This window comes from Nothobranchius furzeri, chromosome 3 (assembly GCF_043380555.1).
Source record: "Nothobranchius furzeri strain GRZ-AD chromosome 3, NfurGRZ-RIMD1, whole genome shotgun sequence".
Lineage (NCBI taxonomy): Eukaryota > Metazoa > Chordata > Actinopteri > Cyprinodontiformes > Nothobranchiidae > Nothobranchius > Nothobranchius furzeri.
Genome location: NC_091743.1, coordinates 56,203,525 through 56,215,838, shown reverse-complemented (window position 1 = coordinate 56,215,838; position 12,314 = coordinate 56,203,525). Strand labels below are relative to the sequence as shown.

The following is a 12,314-nucleotide window of genomic DNA, read 5'->3' as shown; positions in this document are numbered from 1 at the left end:
GGGTTTGGAGAGCTGGTTTTCAGCTTCAAAGCGCACTGGAAATGCGCAGAGATCATTTAGGTCCGTGTGTTTTACATGCGTACTTATTTGTGTAATTTGACTTTGGTACTAATTTACGTAGAAGTCGGAAACCGTTTGGGTTACCTCTAGTGCAGAGATCACTGAAGGCGGGGGTTTGCGCATCCAGCGTGCGTAATGACGCACGGCTCTGTCACTCTTTAGCTTTTGTAAAAGCCGCCACCCATAGTGGGCTCCTAAGATACATGTTCTGTGATGTTATGTAAAGGTGTCTTACATGATCAACATTTTAAAGTATGTCATTAGTTTTTATATTGTTGCAGCCTCACTGGGATTTTATTGTCGCTGTTAAAAAGTAACGTTTTAACCTAAATAAATTTGACCTGATATTAAATACTGGATGGGACAAAAGAAAACATGACTTTTGTGGGTTTTTTTTCCAATTTGTTTTCTCATGACTGTCTTTAAATCATGACTCCAGTTCAAAAGAAAATTTTACAATTATTTTTATTTATTTTAGTGTCTTCCAAAAAGTTCTAGCTTTTTCTGTTTTCTTCTCTGTTGTCTTGTTATTTATATTTTAATTTCTCTATAGTCTGTTTTCATAAGTCACTGTCTGGTCCTTACGCCGATAATGTCAGATTTCTTCATAAAACAGCTGCTGTTTGTAACATTTTGTTTATGTTGCCTGGACACGGTGTGGATGGTTACACCATGCAGCTCCACGTGGGCAGTCCTACCTTTTGTTATTCAGATTGCGCGCATCCGCCCATTTATGCCAAATCTTTAAAAGTTCTGGTTTCCGACGGTCCAATCAATTTTTCATAACTTCCACTCACAACACTGACAGCTTTATTTTATTTCGCTTGGCTTTTGTTGTAAAATGTTCTCTAATCCTCATTAGCACTAAGATTAAACTCAGAAGTAAATGTGTTTTTTTATTTGAACAGCTCACCTGAAACGATTCCAGAGGAAAGATTTGGAAACAGTCGCGCTGAAAACTCGGATTTTTTGAATTCTTGCTTTTTTTGGTAACCCCTTGCTTCGGGTTCTTTCTTTTTTAGACAATGAATGGTTGGCACAGTAATTTCAGCTGATGTCTTTGAAACGCATGGGAGTTAGAGTGGACGTCAAGGATCACCAAGGACTGAAACGCAATCTCTCATTTAATGCGACTCAGAGAGCTTATTAGACGTGCAGATATTTGTGTGTGAAGTGTGTTTCAGGTTCAGGCCTACAAGGTGAAACTGGCTTCTATCAAGCCCATCCTCAGTGAGGCTGGACATCGGAACTGTGCGTAACCACTGAGCCGGACCTTCAAGATTGAATTCATGTTTGGCTCACTTTGTATCCGTCTGATTCAGCACCTTGTCGGAAACGCACCTGGCCTCCCCCTCATGCACTTATAGGGCACAGCTCTGGCTTTTCTCCTAGCACTGCGATTATTGCACAAAACTCTCAATCATGGTGGAGCACGGTGGTCTGAATATTCTGAGGCTGAACAAGTACCGTCGCAGCTCCTCGTCCTCTCCCAGCTCCATGAGACAAAAGAGGACTTTCGGCAACCTAAACATCCGTTTGTCGAGTGAATACCCGAAGAAGAATGCGGAGTTCCTCAGCGGACAGTACGGTACCAATCTGCTGCTGATCGGGGTGGCGTTGATGCTGGCCATCTCCCAACATGAGCCCTCCGTGAAGGAAGAGGACCTGCTATCCTTCGCCACCGGCTTGATGGTTCTCCAGCTGATCTGGATGACGTGGTACATCCTGGTGCGGCACAGGCAGAGCAGCACACGCACAGAGAGGGACGTCAATGCCACCACATGCTGGATCAGAGGTAAAATGTTGCAGAAAAAAAACAGCTCAAAAGTTTTTTTCAATGCGCGGTGCGTATTTACGCGCATCCAAACGTTCCCAAACTAAAGGAATTTTGTTTTCATTTGTTAAGTGCGTTAAACTGTAAACATAAATGTATTTTTTAACCTTCTAGGTGGTTTGACTCTTCTTGCAATCGTCTCATTGATCATGGACGCACTCCGAATCGGTTACTTTGTCGGGTACCGGTCCTGCGTCTCCGCCATGCTGGCGGTATATCCCGTCATTCATGCAACTCACACCGTAGCGCAGGTAAGTTTCCAGTCCTGGCTTCATTTCAATAAAGTGATAATCCACCATCAGCGCTACAACCTGGGCCTTTATTATCTGCGTGCCACTGAGGAACTTTGGATAATGTGCTCTTTGTTGCAGCAACAATATAGTCCTAGCTTTCCCATGTTTTTTAGTGTAACTTCATAGGGCAAGGCAAATCTTTGGGCTAAAGGGACTGTATCACTGGTGTAAAGTTTAATTAATTACTAGAACACGCAATAGTGAACATTTCCCTTTAGTAAAATCTCTAACCCCCTTTTTTATACCAACAATTCTCTTCAGGTTCATTTTCTCTGGTTTCACATCAAGGATGTCATCAAGAGCAATGAAACCTTTGAGAGGTAAACCAAGTCTGCAATATTCATGCAACATTTTATCCTGCATGGTGTGGCTGCTGCATGATTCTTTATTTCCCACATTCTGTTAAACAACTGTCTGTCTGTCTCCTCAGATTTGGTGTAATTCATGCAGTCTTTACCAACCTCCTCCTGTGGTGCAACGGTGTGATGTCAGAGACCGAGCACTTCATGAACAATCATGTTAGAAGACTAACTGCCATGGGATTTGAAAATATCACTCTAGGTGAGGGCCAAGGGGTTGATTGGTGACTTGTATAAGGAGCAGGAAGGCACAATAGTCTGCTTGAGAGCTCAAGTCAAGGGATGAAAGGAAAGTGAAAGAGAGGAAGGTTTAAGAGGGGAAGGGAGGGAAGCTTAGCTGCTAGTAGGTCTTGTTTGTGTCCAGCGTGTCTCTCTATTGGGTTTCACAGGAAACACTGATTTGCTGGTGCCCCCCCACCCCCACCCCTCCCTTTTGTGACCCTGTCCCCACACTTCAGCCACCACTGCCCTCCCTGGCAACCCCTCGCTTGACCCCAGACGGCTTTGTCACAAGGCTACTTAGTCCCAAGGGTGCTGCAATTACAGTAAGTGATACATCTAAGCCTTGGGTTGGGGGTTCAGTTGCTCCTCCTCATATCCGGCCGACTGTGAGGGTGGCTGCACCTTGACTGCTGTCCCCCCTTTTAATTAAAAGGTGCAGCGCCACGGTGGTGGCCTTTTTTTGGACTGAAGGGCAGAAAAGGGGGGTAGATGGAGGGACTGGGGGCACACGGCACGGTTTTGTTAAGATGTGCCCCTGAGGGCATCCAGTAACCAGAGTGTGTTGGTGTGGGCTTCACAAGGAGTGAGTAAGTATAAAACATACATTCATCAGCAGGCATAGAGATGATGGGTGAAATTTCACATGGGAAAAATTGGACTGATTAGAAATGAACACAAGTGCAAAAAAGACACTTATACTGGCTCATTTAAGGCTTACTCCCGGAAATGTAGAGGCAACATTCATTACATGAGCAACTACTCATAAAATAAATGTCAATAAAGAATAATCTGGAAACTTAAAGAGCAAGTCACTCCAAATCAAGATTTACTGGCTGATAAACTATATAAATGAGTGTCTGATTGTGCTGTAGACAAATGTGGTCAATAATTCGGCGCTTTAGTGCATCTTTGTTAAAATTTAAATATTCTGCCTAAAACTGTCAGCGATGCACCGTCGTCAGCACTGCATTTGAATTTAAATCTGCCATCTCTATTGGCTAAGAGGTACACTATGATGTTAGATGATACATTATGATGTCACGATGATTTGAGTGTGTATTTGTTAGCAGCTCCGCCCTCTCGGTCTGCTAGGCAACAGCATTTGTTGCATTTTTCAAACTGCAAGTGGGAGTAAAGAGTCTGGTAGGCATGACTTGCTCTTTAATGTAACTTAGATTTACTATAAGTAGCTAAAACACAGTTTTCTAGTGAACGTTTATTTATTTGTTTCACTATACAAGAAAAGTATTCAAAGTTCTCAGCTTTATAATTTTATTGAATTTTAATGTTAAAACTAACTTTTCCAGTTAAAATTTGCAGATTTTTTAAATCTAAAAAAGTAAAAATTAGCAAATTTTGAAAATTCTGAAAATACTGAGAAACCTTGCAAAAATTATTTAATTTTTTTTATTACTGTGCTGCTGCACCTCCAGAGTTGGTGTCTGTATAAACAAAAATTCTGCAACAAGATGACATCAGAGTCAAACAAATTTTATCTGGCTGTTTACCAAAAAGACATGTAAACAAACAAACAAACAAACAAACAAACAAACAAAAAATAACTTTTTTTTCATTTTCATCTTATAATCAAATGTTAGTTCAGGTATTTTTTATTCTTCATTCCTTCTGACGAGAGCTGTCCTTAATTTTTTGACCTCCATATGTAAACCATAAAACATAAGAGGTATGTTTATCTGTCATTATTAGTGGATCAAACGTTTGCAGAAACTATTCTAAACTGGGCAATTCGTTATTTTTGTACACAAATCTTGGTTACTTTTAGTTTTTGTCTTTGTTGTGTTCTCCACCTGTAAAACAATATTATTCGGTTGCATTTTTATATCCTCTCTCATACATTTCTATTTTTATATTTGTTTTGCAGGTGAGACAGAGCCCCTATGCAACTGCACCACAAACATATGCAACCTGTTCTCTGAAAGCATGACATATCTCTTCCCGTTCAACATTGAGTACCACATCTTTGTGTCTGCCTTGCTTTTTGTCATGTGGAAGAACATTGGACGCACCATTGACATTGACTCCAACAGAAAAAGTCTGGTCACCAAAACCCAGGGTTTGACTGTAGGCCCCTTTGTGGGCCTTGTGGCTCTGGCCAGCACTATTGGAATACTGGTGGTCTACATTACACGTGTCGAGGGCTCTATTGAGTTACGTTACTCAGCCATTTCCATGTACTACATTTATGGCATTGTTATGCTGGCAGTAATGTGCATCACCGGTGCTGTCGGTCTGCTCATATATCGAGCGAACCACAAGCCGTTTGACACGGCCAAGAATCCTTCAAGGCAGCTGGACACAGAGCTGCTGTTTGGGTCCTCTGTAGGCTCCTGGTTCTTGTCCTGGTGCAGTATAGTGTCTGTGTTAAGCACCAGCAGCAACCCGCCCTTCCGCTGGACCAACCTGGTCTACTCTCTCCTGGTTGTGATGGAAAAGTACCTCCAGAACCTCTTCATTATTGAGTCCCTTTATCGCCAGCAAGAGAGTGCAGAGGGGGGAGACCCAGAGATGGCATCCGGTGCGGAAGTTTTCTCAGTGACTACATCCCTGCCACCGCCACTCAACGGGATTGTCAATCAGGCTTTTGAGAGCCCTGGTGGTGCCTGCGTTTCCATGGAGACTGAGCAGGAAGAGAATGCCCAAGTCTACGACTGTCAGAGGAAGCAGTCGAATGTGCCGCTGCCAGTTCACACTGAGGTCGTAGAACCTCTAAATATCAAAAGACTAATTCTGAAGAACATCTCTATTTTATTGCTCATGTGCAACATTTCAGTGAGTATGATCATAAAAATAACATAAACTCATGACACAGTTCAAGACACACTGATGTTCAGATATTAAAATAATAAATAACTGATAAAAGGTTACAGTCAGGCGTCCGTCTAAACCGTTGTTACTGTTAAATGTTATCAATGAATCAAATCCTTTCAGTAGTAGACAAAAATAATTTTCATGCTGATTTCTGAATTTTTGCTCCACTTTAATTATTTGTTCTTTTTTACTGCATCAGATGTATTACCAACCAGAAAAAAGGCAGTTAGTAACACTTTGCTGCCTCATAATAAATACCCAAATTTTCTCTGTGAAGCGCAGACATGTATGTGTCCTCACATGATTACTAGTGTAGTATAATGTGTGCAATAACAACTGCGGAATGTACATAAACAATTGTTGCATGGCTGTTTGTTTATCTCGTTGTCTTTGGCCAAAATAATGTATATACACTGTTTTAAATCCCTTTTCCCCTCTCTTTTCAGTTGTGGATCCTTCCTGCCTTTGGTTGCAGGCCACAGTACGACAACGGACTTGAACAGGAAACATTTGGTTTCTCCGCTTGGACCACAGTTCTCAATTTTGCCGTTCCTCTGAGCCTTTTCTACCGCATGCACTCAGTAGCCTCCCTCTTCGAAGTTTTTCGTCGGGTCTGACTGGAAAGCAAACAAATGACACTGACAGGATTCACAGGAACCTCGAGGTTGTGTCTCAGCATGGGTCAGCTGTTCAGGAGGCAGTCAGGGCCACTCGGCTGCAGACTGGAGAGTAAGCCATGGAGACAAACTAAAGGAAGGTTCTCAGTGTGAAGATGAAAGAGGAATTTCCTTGAAGATTTATGCTGTAAACCAAAAAGCTTACTAGACATGGTGATGAGAAGAATCCTCGTTTTAGGTTTTTTGTTCTCATATTTGAAGTTTTTTAGCAGGTGGACCATATTCATCATAGACTAAATATGCTTCATCTAAAATGCACACTTTAAAATGTTACTTTTTACTGATTGAAGGTAGTTTTATGAAAAAGATTTGATTACAATATCTGACAGTAAGAGCTCAGCCACTGTACCGACTGTGTACGGATAAAGTTCTCAATGAATCATCTTGGTACTTTACTTCGTGTAGCGTAGTAGAACCGTGCTCACACTTGAACAGAACGACTTGTTACAATTTTTATCATTGTATCGGTAACAGTTTTTCAGGCAAATCTTAGTTCTCAGAAGATGTTCATTCTTCTCTCAGCTGCAGAACATTCATCAGGTTCCTGAAGCATCCTAAAACCCTTTGAGCTGATGTAAAGAAAACATTTCTCAAACAGCTTCCTTTTTAACTTTCCTTCAGTATGTAATCATCAGGACATGAAAAACATGAGAAAGCACATATGCCACTGACTTCTCATGAGAGACAGTTGTTTACCCGTCAAAGAACCAACAGTTAAATCCACACAGTCTGTGACAAAACTTTGCACTGTACATTTATAAGAATTTTACATGAAATTTCATTCGGGTGTCTTGCAAGTTCTCACCCTTCCAGTTCTCTGTATGTGCCAAGTTTAGGAAACAAAATCTCCCTTTCTCTCTTTTTTGGGGTCATTTTAAGAGAATGTTATGTATTTGTAAAAACTGTTTAACTGATCAAAATCTCTCAGATGCTGTGAGAAATTCTATGTATTTTCAAAGAAATTGTGATGAAAAAGATGTAAACAGATGTCCGTATTCATAAGAAAAATAAAAATGCATAGTTTCTTTTTGAAATTTAAGATTTGTCCCATCTTTTTCTTGGGGGTGGGGGGGTGGGGGGTGGGGGTGGGGGTGGGGGTAAAACAACTGCAGTAAACATCTCAACCGCTAGATGGCGACAAAATAACACAAGGACACACAAGCGTTTGCCCCACTGAATTATTCACTCACTCACGGCTACGTGTAACACACCTGCTTATAATGATAAGAGAAATAAGACTCAAGTTACCATTAATTAGCAAACTTTTGTAGTTAGTAAGTTTTTAATAATAATAATAATAATAATAATAATAATAATAATTCACAACTCAAAATGTGATCAGGTTATTTACAAATAAAATCACTCCATATTTTTTCAATAAAAAGAAACTAGCAATACAAACACATGCACCATCTTACTCTTACATTTTTTGTCTGTCTTTGGTGAATTGTAAGTGAAGAAGCAGACTTCCAGCTGCGTCAGTTGCAGGTTGCTTCCTGACGTGATGTGATCCTCAGATTATAGGTCAGGCTACTCCAGAGATTTTGGGCCCGAGCGTCAGGGGATTATTTCAACGTAGTGTCTGAACGATCTGACAGGCACGCAGACACATCTAAAAATAACCGTGACGTTTCAGCGGTGGAATCCACGCTGCTGCTGCTGCTGCGCCAAAGACGCGGAGCTCCCGGCTTTACATGCCCCGATGAGAGTGTGAATGTGACTCACCGGTTCAGAAAAGTCCGCAGAGGACGGAGCTCCGACCTCCACACGGGGCATGGTTAGAGGGCAAACAGCCACCTGTGTTCAGACACGATCTATTGTTTCTAAGATAAATTTAAACAGGCTAAAATTGTGTTAAACAAATAATTAGGGATATTTGGTGTTTAGTCCAGATAGATGAATAATACATTTGAAGCGCTTTGTGGGCTGTCCGTGGTGCAGAAACGCTGTTCGGCTTTTGTTTCAGCACCATGGACAGCTCTAAAAGTGCTAAAACTGCCTTAAACTGAAATTTGGCATCTGTCTATGTGTTATCAAATATATTACCAAACGACATAACATTATGAACATTGGCTTGTTGAGTTTTAAAACTATTTAAATAAAACATGTCAAAAACACGCGAAAAGCAGTCGATAAAACGGCCAAATCCTGAGCTGTGACGCTTAAGTCTCTCTCCAAAAGAAAACCCTTTCGGCTGTGTTAGATAAATGCCCGCCATCAAACAAAAGCTGTCTGCTCATTTGTAATTACTTTAGAGGATCCGAGCGAAACTCTCACATTATTCATGTCTTTGGTGCGTCTTTGCGTAAACAGCCATGTAGGCGTGATGGTGCATGCATCGAGCACTGGTTTTGGTGTGTGTGTGTGTGTGTGTGCGCGCACGTATGTGTGTTGTAAGGCTTTAGGGACTCCCTTCCCATCCGCACCTTGCTCAGATTATCTTGGACTGACAGATCTACGGAGACAGCCCTGGTCAGACCACCGGATCGGCAGGCTTTCAATATGCTCTCGCCACTACGTGCTGTGTCTCAGTCCTTCGGAGCACCTGGCTCCTCGCTCGGTTTAATTTTAACGCGCTCAGTCCTCTCTTTTCCTCTGCTTTGCTCTGCGCGTCAAGCTGGCAGCCCAGCGGGTCATTGGGGACAATTCGGTGACCAGCTGATAACTGAGCCCGTCCCCGCGCACAAAGTAATGGATTGTAATTTTACTTGAAAAAAATGGAGAACCCAGCCAAGTATCTCTCTTCGGTGCAGGGGACTGATTCTGTGCCGGCACCCCTCGGAGAGATCATGTGGAACAGGACCGAAACGGAGACGACAAGCGACGGGAGAAAGGATATGGTGGGGCGCACGGTGACGGGATGCCTCCTGTCCCTGCTTATTCTGTGGACACTGCTGGGGAACATCTTGGTCTGCTCCGCGGTGCTGCGCTTTCGGCACCTGCGGACCAAAGTAACCAACATTTTTATCGTCTCCCTGGCGCTGTCGGATTTATTCGTGGCTGTGCTGGTCATGCCATGGAAAGCTGTGGCTGAGGTGGCGGGATACTGGCCGTTTGGCACTTTTTGTAACGTCTGGGTTGCTTTTGACATCATGTGTTCCACTGCCTCCATCCTCAACCTCTGCATCATCAGCGTGGACAGATACTGGGCCATCTCCAGCCCCTTTCGCTATGAGAGGAAAATGACCCAGCGAGTTGCCTTTGTTATGATCAGCATCACTTGGACGTTGTCTCTGCTCATTTCATTCATACCGGTCCAGCTAAACTGGCACAAAGCCACCGCCGACGAAATGGCCGTGGCGCACAACTCCTCCAAAAGTCGTCAGATAGAAGAAAACTGTGACTCCAGCCTGAGCAGAGAGTACGCTATATCCTCCTCTTTAATAAGCTTCTACATCCCCGTGGCAATTATGATTGTAACATACACCAGGATATATCGGATTGCTCAAATACAGATCAGAAGGATAGCCTCCCTGGAAAGAGCGGCGGAGCACGCGCAAAGTTGCAGGAGCAAGAGAATAGAGTGCCAACACCACAACACATTGAAAACGTCAATTAAACGGGAAACCAAAGTGTTCAAAACCCTGTCGGTGATCATGGGGGTCTTTGTGTGTTGCTGGTTACCTTTCTTCGTTCTGAACTGCATGGTGCCGTTCTGCGACAGGCCCGTCACGGACCGGGAAGCGGGCCTGCCGTGCGTCAGCGAGACCACGTTTGACGTGTTCGTGTGGTTCGGCTGGGCCAACTCCTCCCTGAATCCCATAATTTACGCCTTCAACGCTGAGTTCAGGAAGGCCTTCGCAAGCCTTTTGGGCTGCCGCTACTTCTGCTCCAACACACCTGTGGAGACGGTCAACATCAGCAACGAGCTGGTCTCCTACAACCAGGACACCCTCATCCACAAGGAAATTGTGAACGCATATGTCAACATGATCCCCAACGTGGTTGAATGTATCGAGCATGAAGAGACTTTTGACAGGATCTCACAGTTTTCTCACAACAACGAGAATGGCACTGACTCGGTTTGTGACCTGGAGGACTGCGAGGCAGACATCAGCTTGGACAGGATGTCACCGTTCACACCTAACGGATTACACTGACTCGGGGTCACTCTGAGCGTGACTGGATGTATTGATTAAATGTCATCGGCCATTCATCTCCTCTCCGCTGGGGGTTCCCACGGAGCAGCTTCCTTTACCTAATGACCTTCTGATGGACACACCAAGAGGACGCATGTCTCTGCAGCCACACACCCCTCCCCTCCTGCCACGGCGTTGCATCATATATGAAAAGTGATGTTGTCCTGTTCTGATAAACAGTTATGTGTAGGTGTTTATTTACATGACAAGTGGCATCTGTGTTCCTTCAAGATTCAGTGTTGCTGAAGCTGTGGTTTACTCATTTTGGAGCATCAGTGTCTCATTTCCGTCCACCTGCAGGAAACTTAACGCTGCTGAATAAACTCATGTGTGTCAGTGCCCACCCTTCCATTGATGGTGATGATGAGGATGAGGGCAGCCTTACAGACAGTGCAACTAGTCAAATGCAGTCATTTCAGCGCCTTATAGCTATAAAAAAGAAAGAAAGAAGAGATTTGAGACATGCAAAGAATGTGCCCCATGGAGTTTAGGTTACATGATGCCAAAATGCATTATTGAAGTGTTTCACCACAGCAACAACCCCAGCGACTCCTTTTAGCACACTCGCCTGCTCCAAGTGGACTACTGTGTAGTTTTATTCAAAAGTAAAAGCCAGCAGGCTTAAAGCACAAAATCTAATGTGATGACAAAGTCAGAATGGGTGAACTGGCATCTTTAAATAAACATAAAATGTGAACAAAAACAGCAGAGACATTTGAACACTTCATAACTGTTACAGCTTTTTTTATGATGTTTGATTTCACATCGAGGCCAAAACTTCTGCTAAGGTTCAGCTTCGTCAGCCTGATTCAATTGACCAAAGACTTTATAAGGAGTGGATCTCAGAAGTGTTTTTGTCTCTCTCTCTCTCTCACACACACACACACACACACACACACACACACACACACACACACACACACACACACACACACACACACACACACACACACACACACACACACACACACACACACACACACACACACACACACACACACACGCACACACGAGACCAATTGGGCCAACACAACTGGATGTCATATCACCTCTTCCGCATCTTTGTACTGTGCAGATGACTTGATCTGAATGTAATTCTATCCTTTAAATGGTGAACCGTGTCATCATTTGTCTAATAAAATGCTTTCATGCAGAGAGGAACACAATGCTCTAGTATCTTTATTATTCAAATCTCATTTGAAAAATGCAGTCTAGTGGTTTAAACGATATAACATTTTTAAATCATTAATTTGCTTGTTTGTTCTTTTTACACTTTGAAGGCACACATGGGACTTTTGCTTGCTTTTAGCACCCCAGTGTCTGCAATGAAGTTTCTGTGGTTAAACCGAAAGTGAAACGTATCCCCTTGCTGTTTGTTTGTCTTTTTAACATCTTCATTTAACAGCTGAAATGTCTCCCCAGCCTTTATTAGTGTCTACAGAAGTGAGTCATCACTAATAATAATAAACCAGCTGTATTTCTGATCTAAAACACTTAGGAAACATGGGAGCAGACAGCTGCACCAGGCATGTCAGCTTCCCTTTTTTCTGAAAATACTAAAGTTGTAAGTGCAATATTCTGGCCACAAAGTGTGGTGTGGTCTGAGTGACATTTTAGCACATAATATCTCAAGGAAATGATTTAAAATATGAAAAAGTTGCAAAGTTTCACTTTAACAGCAGATGAAAACAGAAAATGTCAGAAACAGCACATGAATGAAGGTATGAGATCCTTAGTGGACATTGTTGTTTCTGCAAGCAAAAACTGCAACTCCTTAGGGATTCTCAGTAGTCTGGACTGTTTTCCACAGCATCAGAAAGCTAGACTTTTCTCTGACAGATGCAGGCACGTTTGATTCCCACAAGCCAGAGCGACACAATTGTTCAATTTTTTTAGGTGAA

General features: G+C 42.8%; 2 protein-coding genes across 2 annotated transcripts; both read left to right on the top strand.

Annotated features, from left to right (window-relative positions):
- The first annotated feature begins 615 nt into the window (after nucleotides 1-615).
- On the top strand, nucleotides 616-7,261 carry otop1 (otopetrin 1). The gene is made up of 6 exons (XM_015959324.3): nucleotides 616-1,855; nucleotides 2,009-2,145; nucleotides 2,449-2,507; nucleotides 2,618-2,748; nucleotides 4,651-5,558; nucleotides 6,044-7,261. The coding sequence occupies exons 1-6, from the start codon at nucleotides 1,483-1,485 to the stop codon at nucleotides 6,212-6,214; spliced, it is 1,779 nt and encodes a 592-aa protein (XP_015814810.3). The 5' UTR covers nucleotides 616-1,482; the 3' UTR covers nucleotides 6,215-7,261.
- A 1,299-nt stretch (nucleotides 7,262-8,560) lies between these two features.
- On the top strand, nucleotides 8,561-11,568 carry drd5a (dopamine receptor D5a). Its single transcript, XM_015959325.3, has one exon. The coding sequence runs from the start codon at nucleotides 8,992-8,994 to the stop codon at nucleotides 10,372-10,374; it is 1,383 nt and encodes a 460-aa protein (XP_015814811.1). The 5' UTR covers nucleotides 8,561-8,991; the 3' UTR covers nucleotides 10,375-11,568.
- Nucleotides 11,569-12,314: the final 746 nt, after the last annotated feature.

Excerpts from the sequence above, each read along its gene's own strand:
- otop1 (XM_015959324.3), top strand. The coding sequence starts at position 1,483 with ATGGTGGAGCACGGTGGTCTGAATATTCTGAGGCTGAACAAGTACCGT. Across the intron at positions 1,856-2,008 it reads CACCACATGCTGGATCAGAG|GTGGTTTGACTCTTCTTGCA; the intron begins GTAAAATGTTGC and ends TTAACCTTCTAG. Across the intron at positions 2,146-2,448 it reads CAACTCACACCGTAGCGCAG|GTTCATTTTCTCTGGTTTCA; the intron begins GTAAGTTTCCAG and ends AATTCTCTTCAG.
- drd5a (XM_015959325.3), top strand. The coding sequence starts at position 8,992 with ATGGAGAACCCAGCCAAGTATCTCTCTTCGGTGCAGGGGACTGATTCT.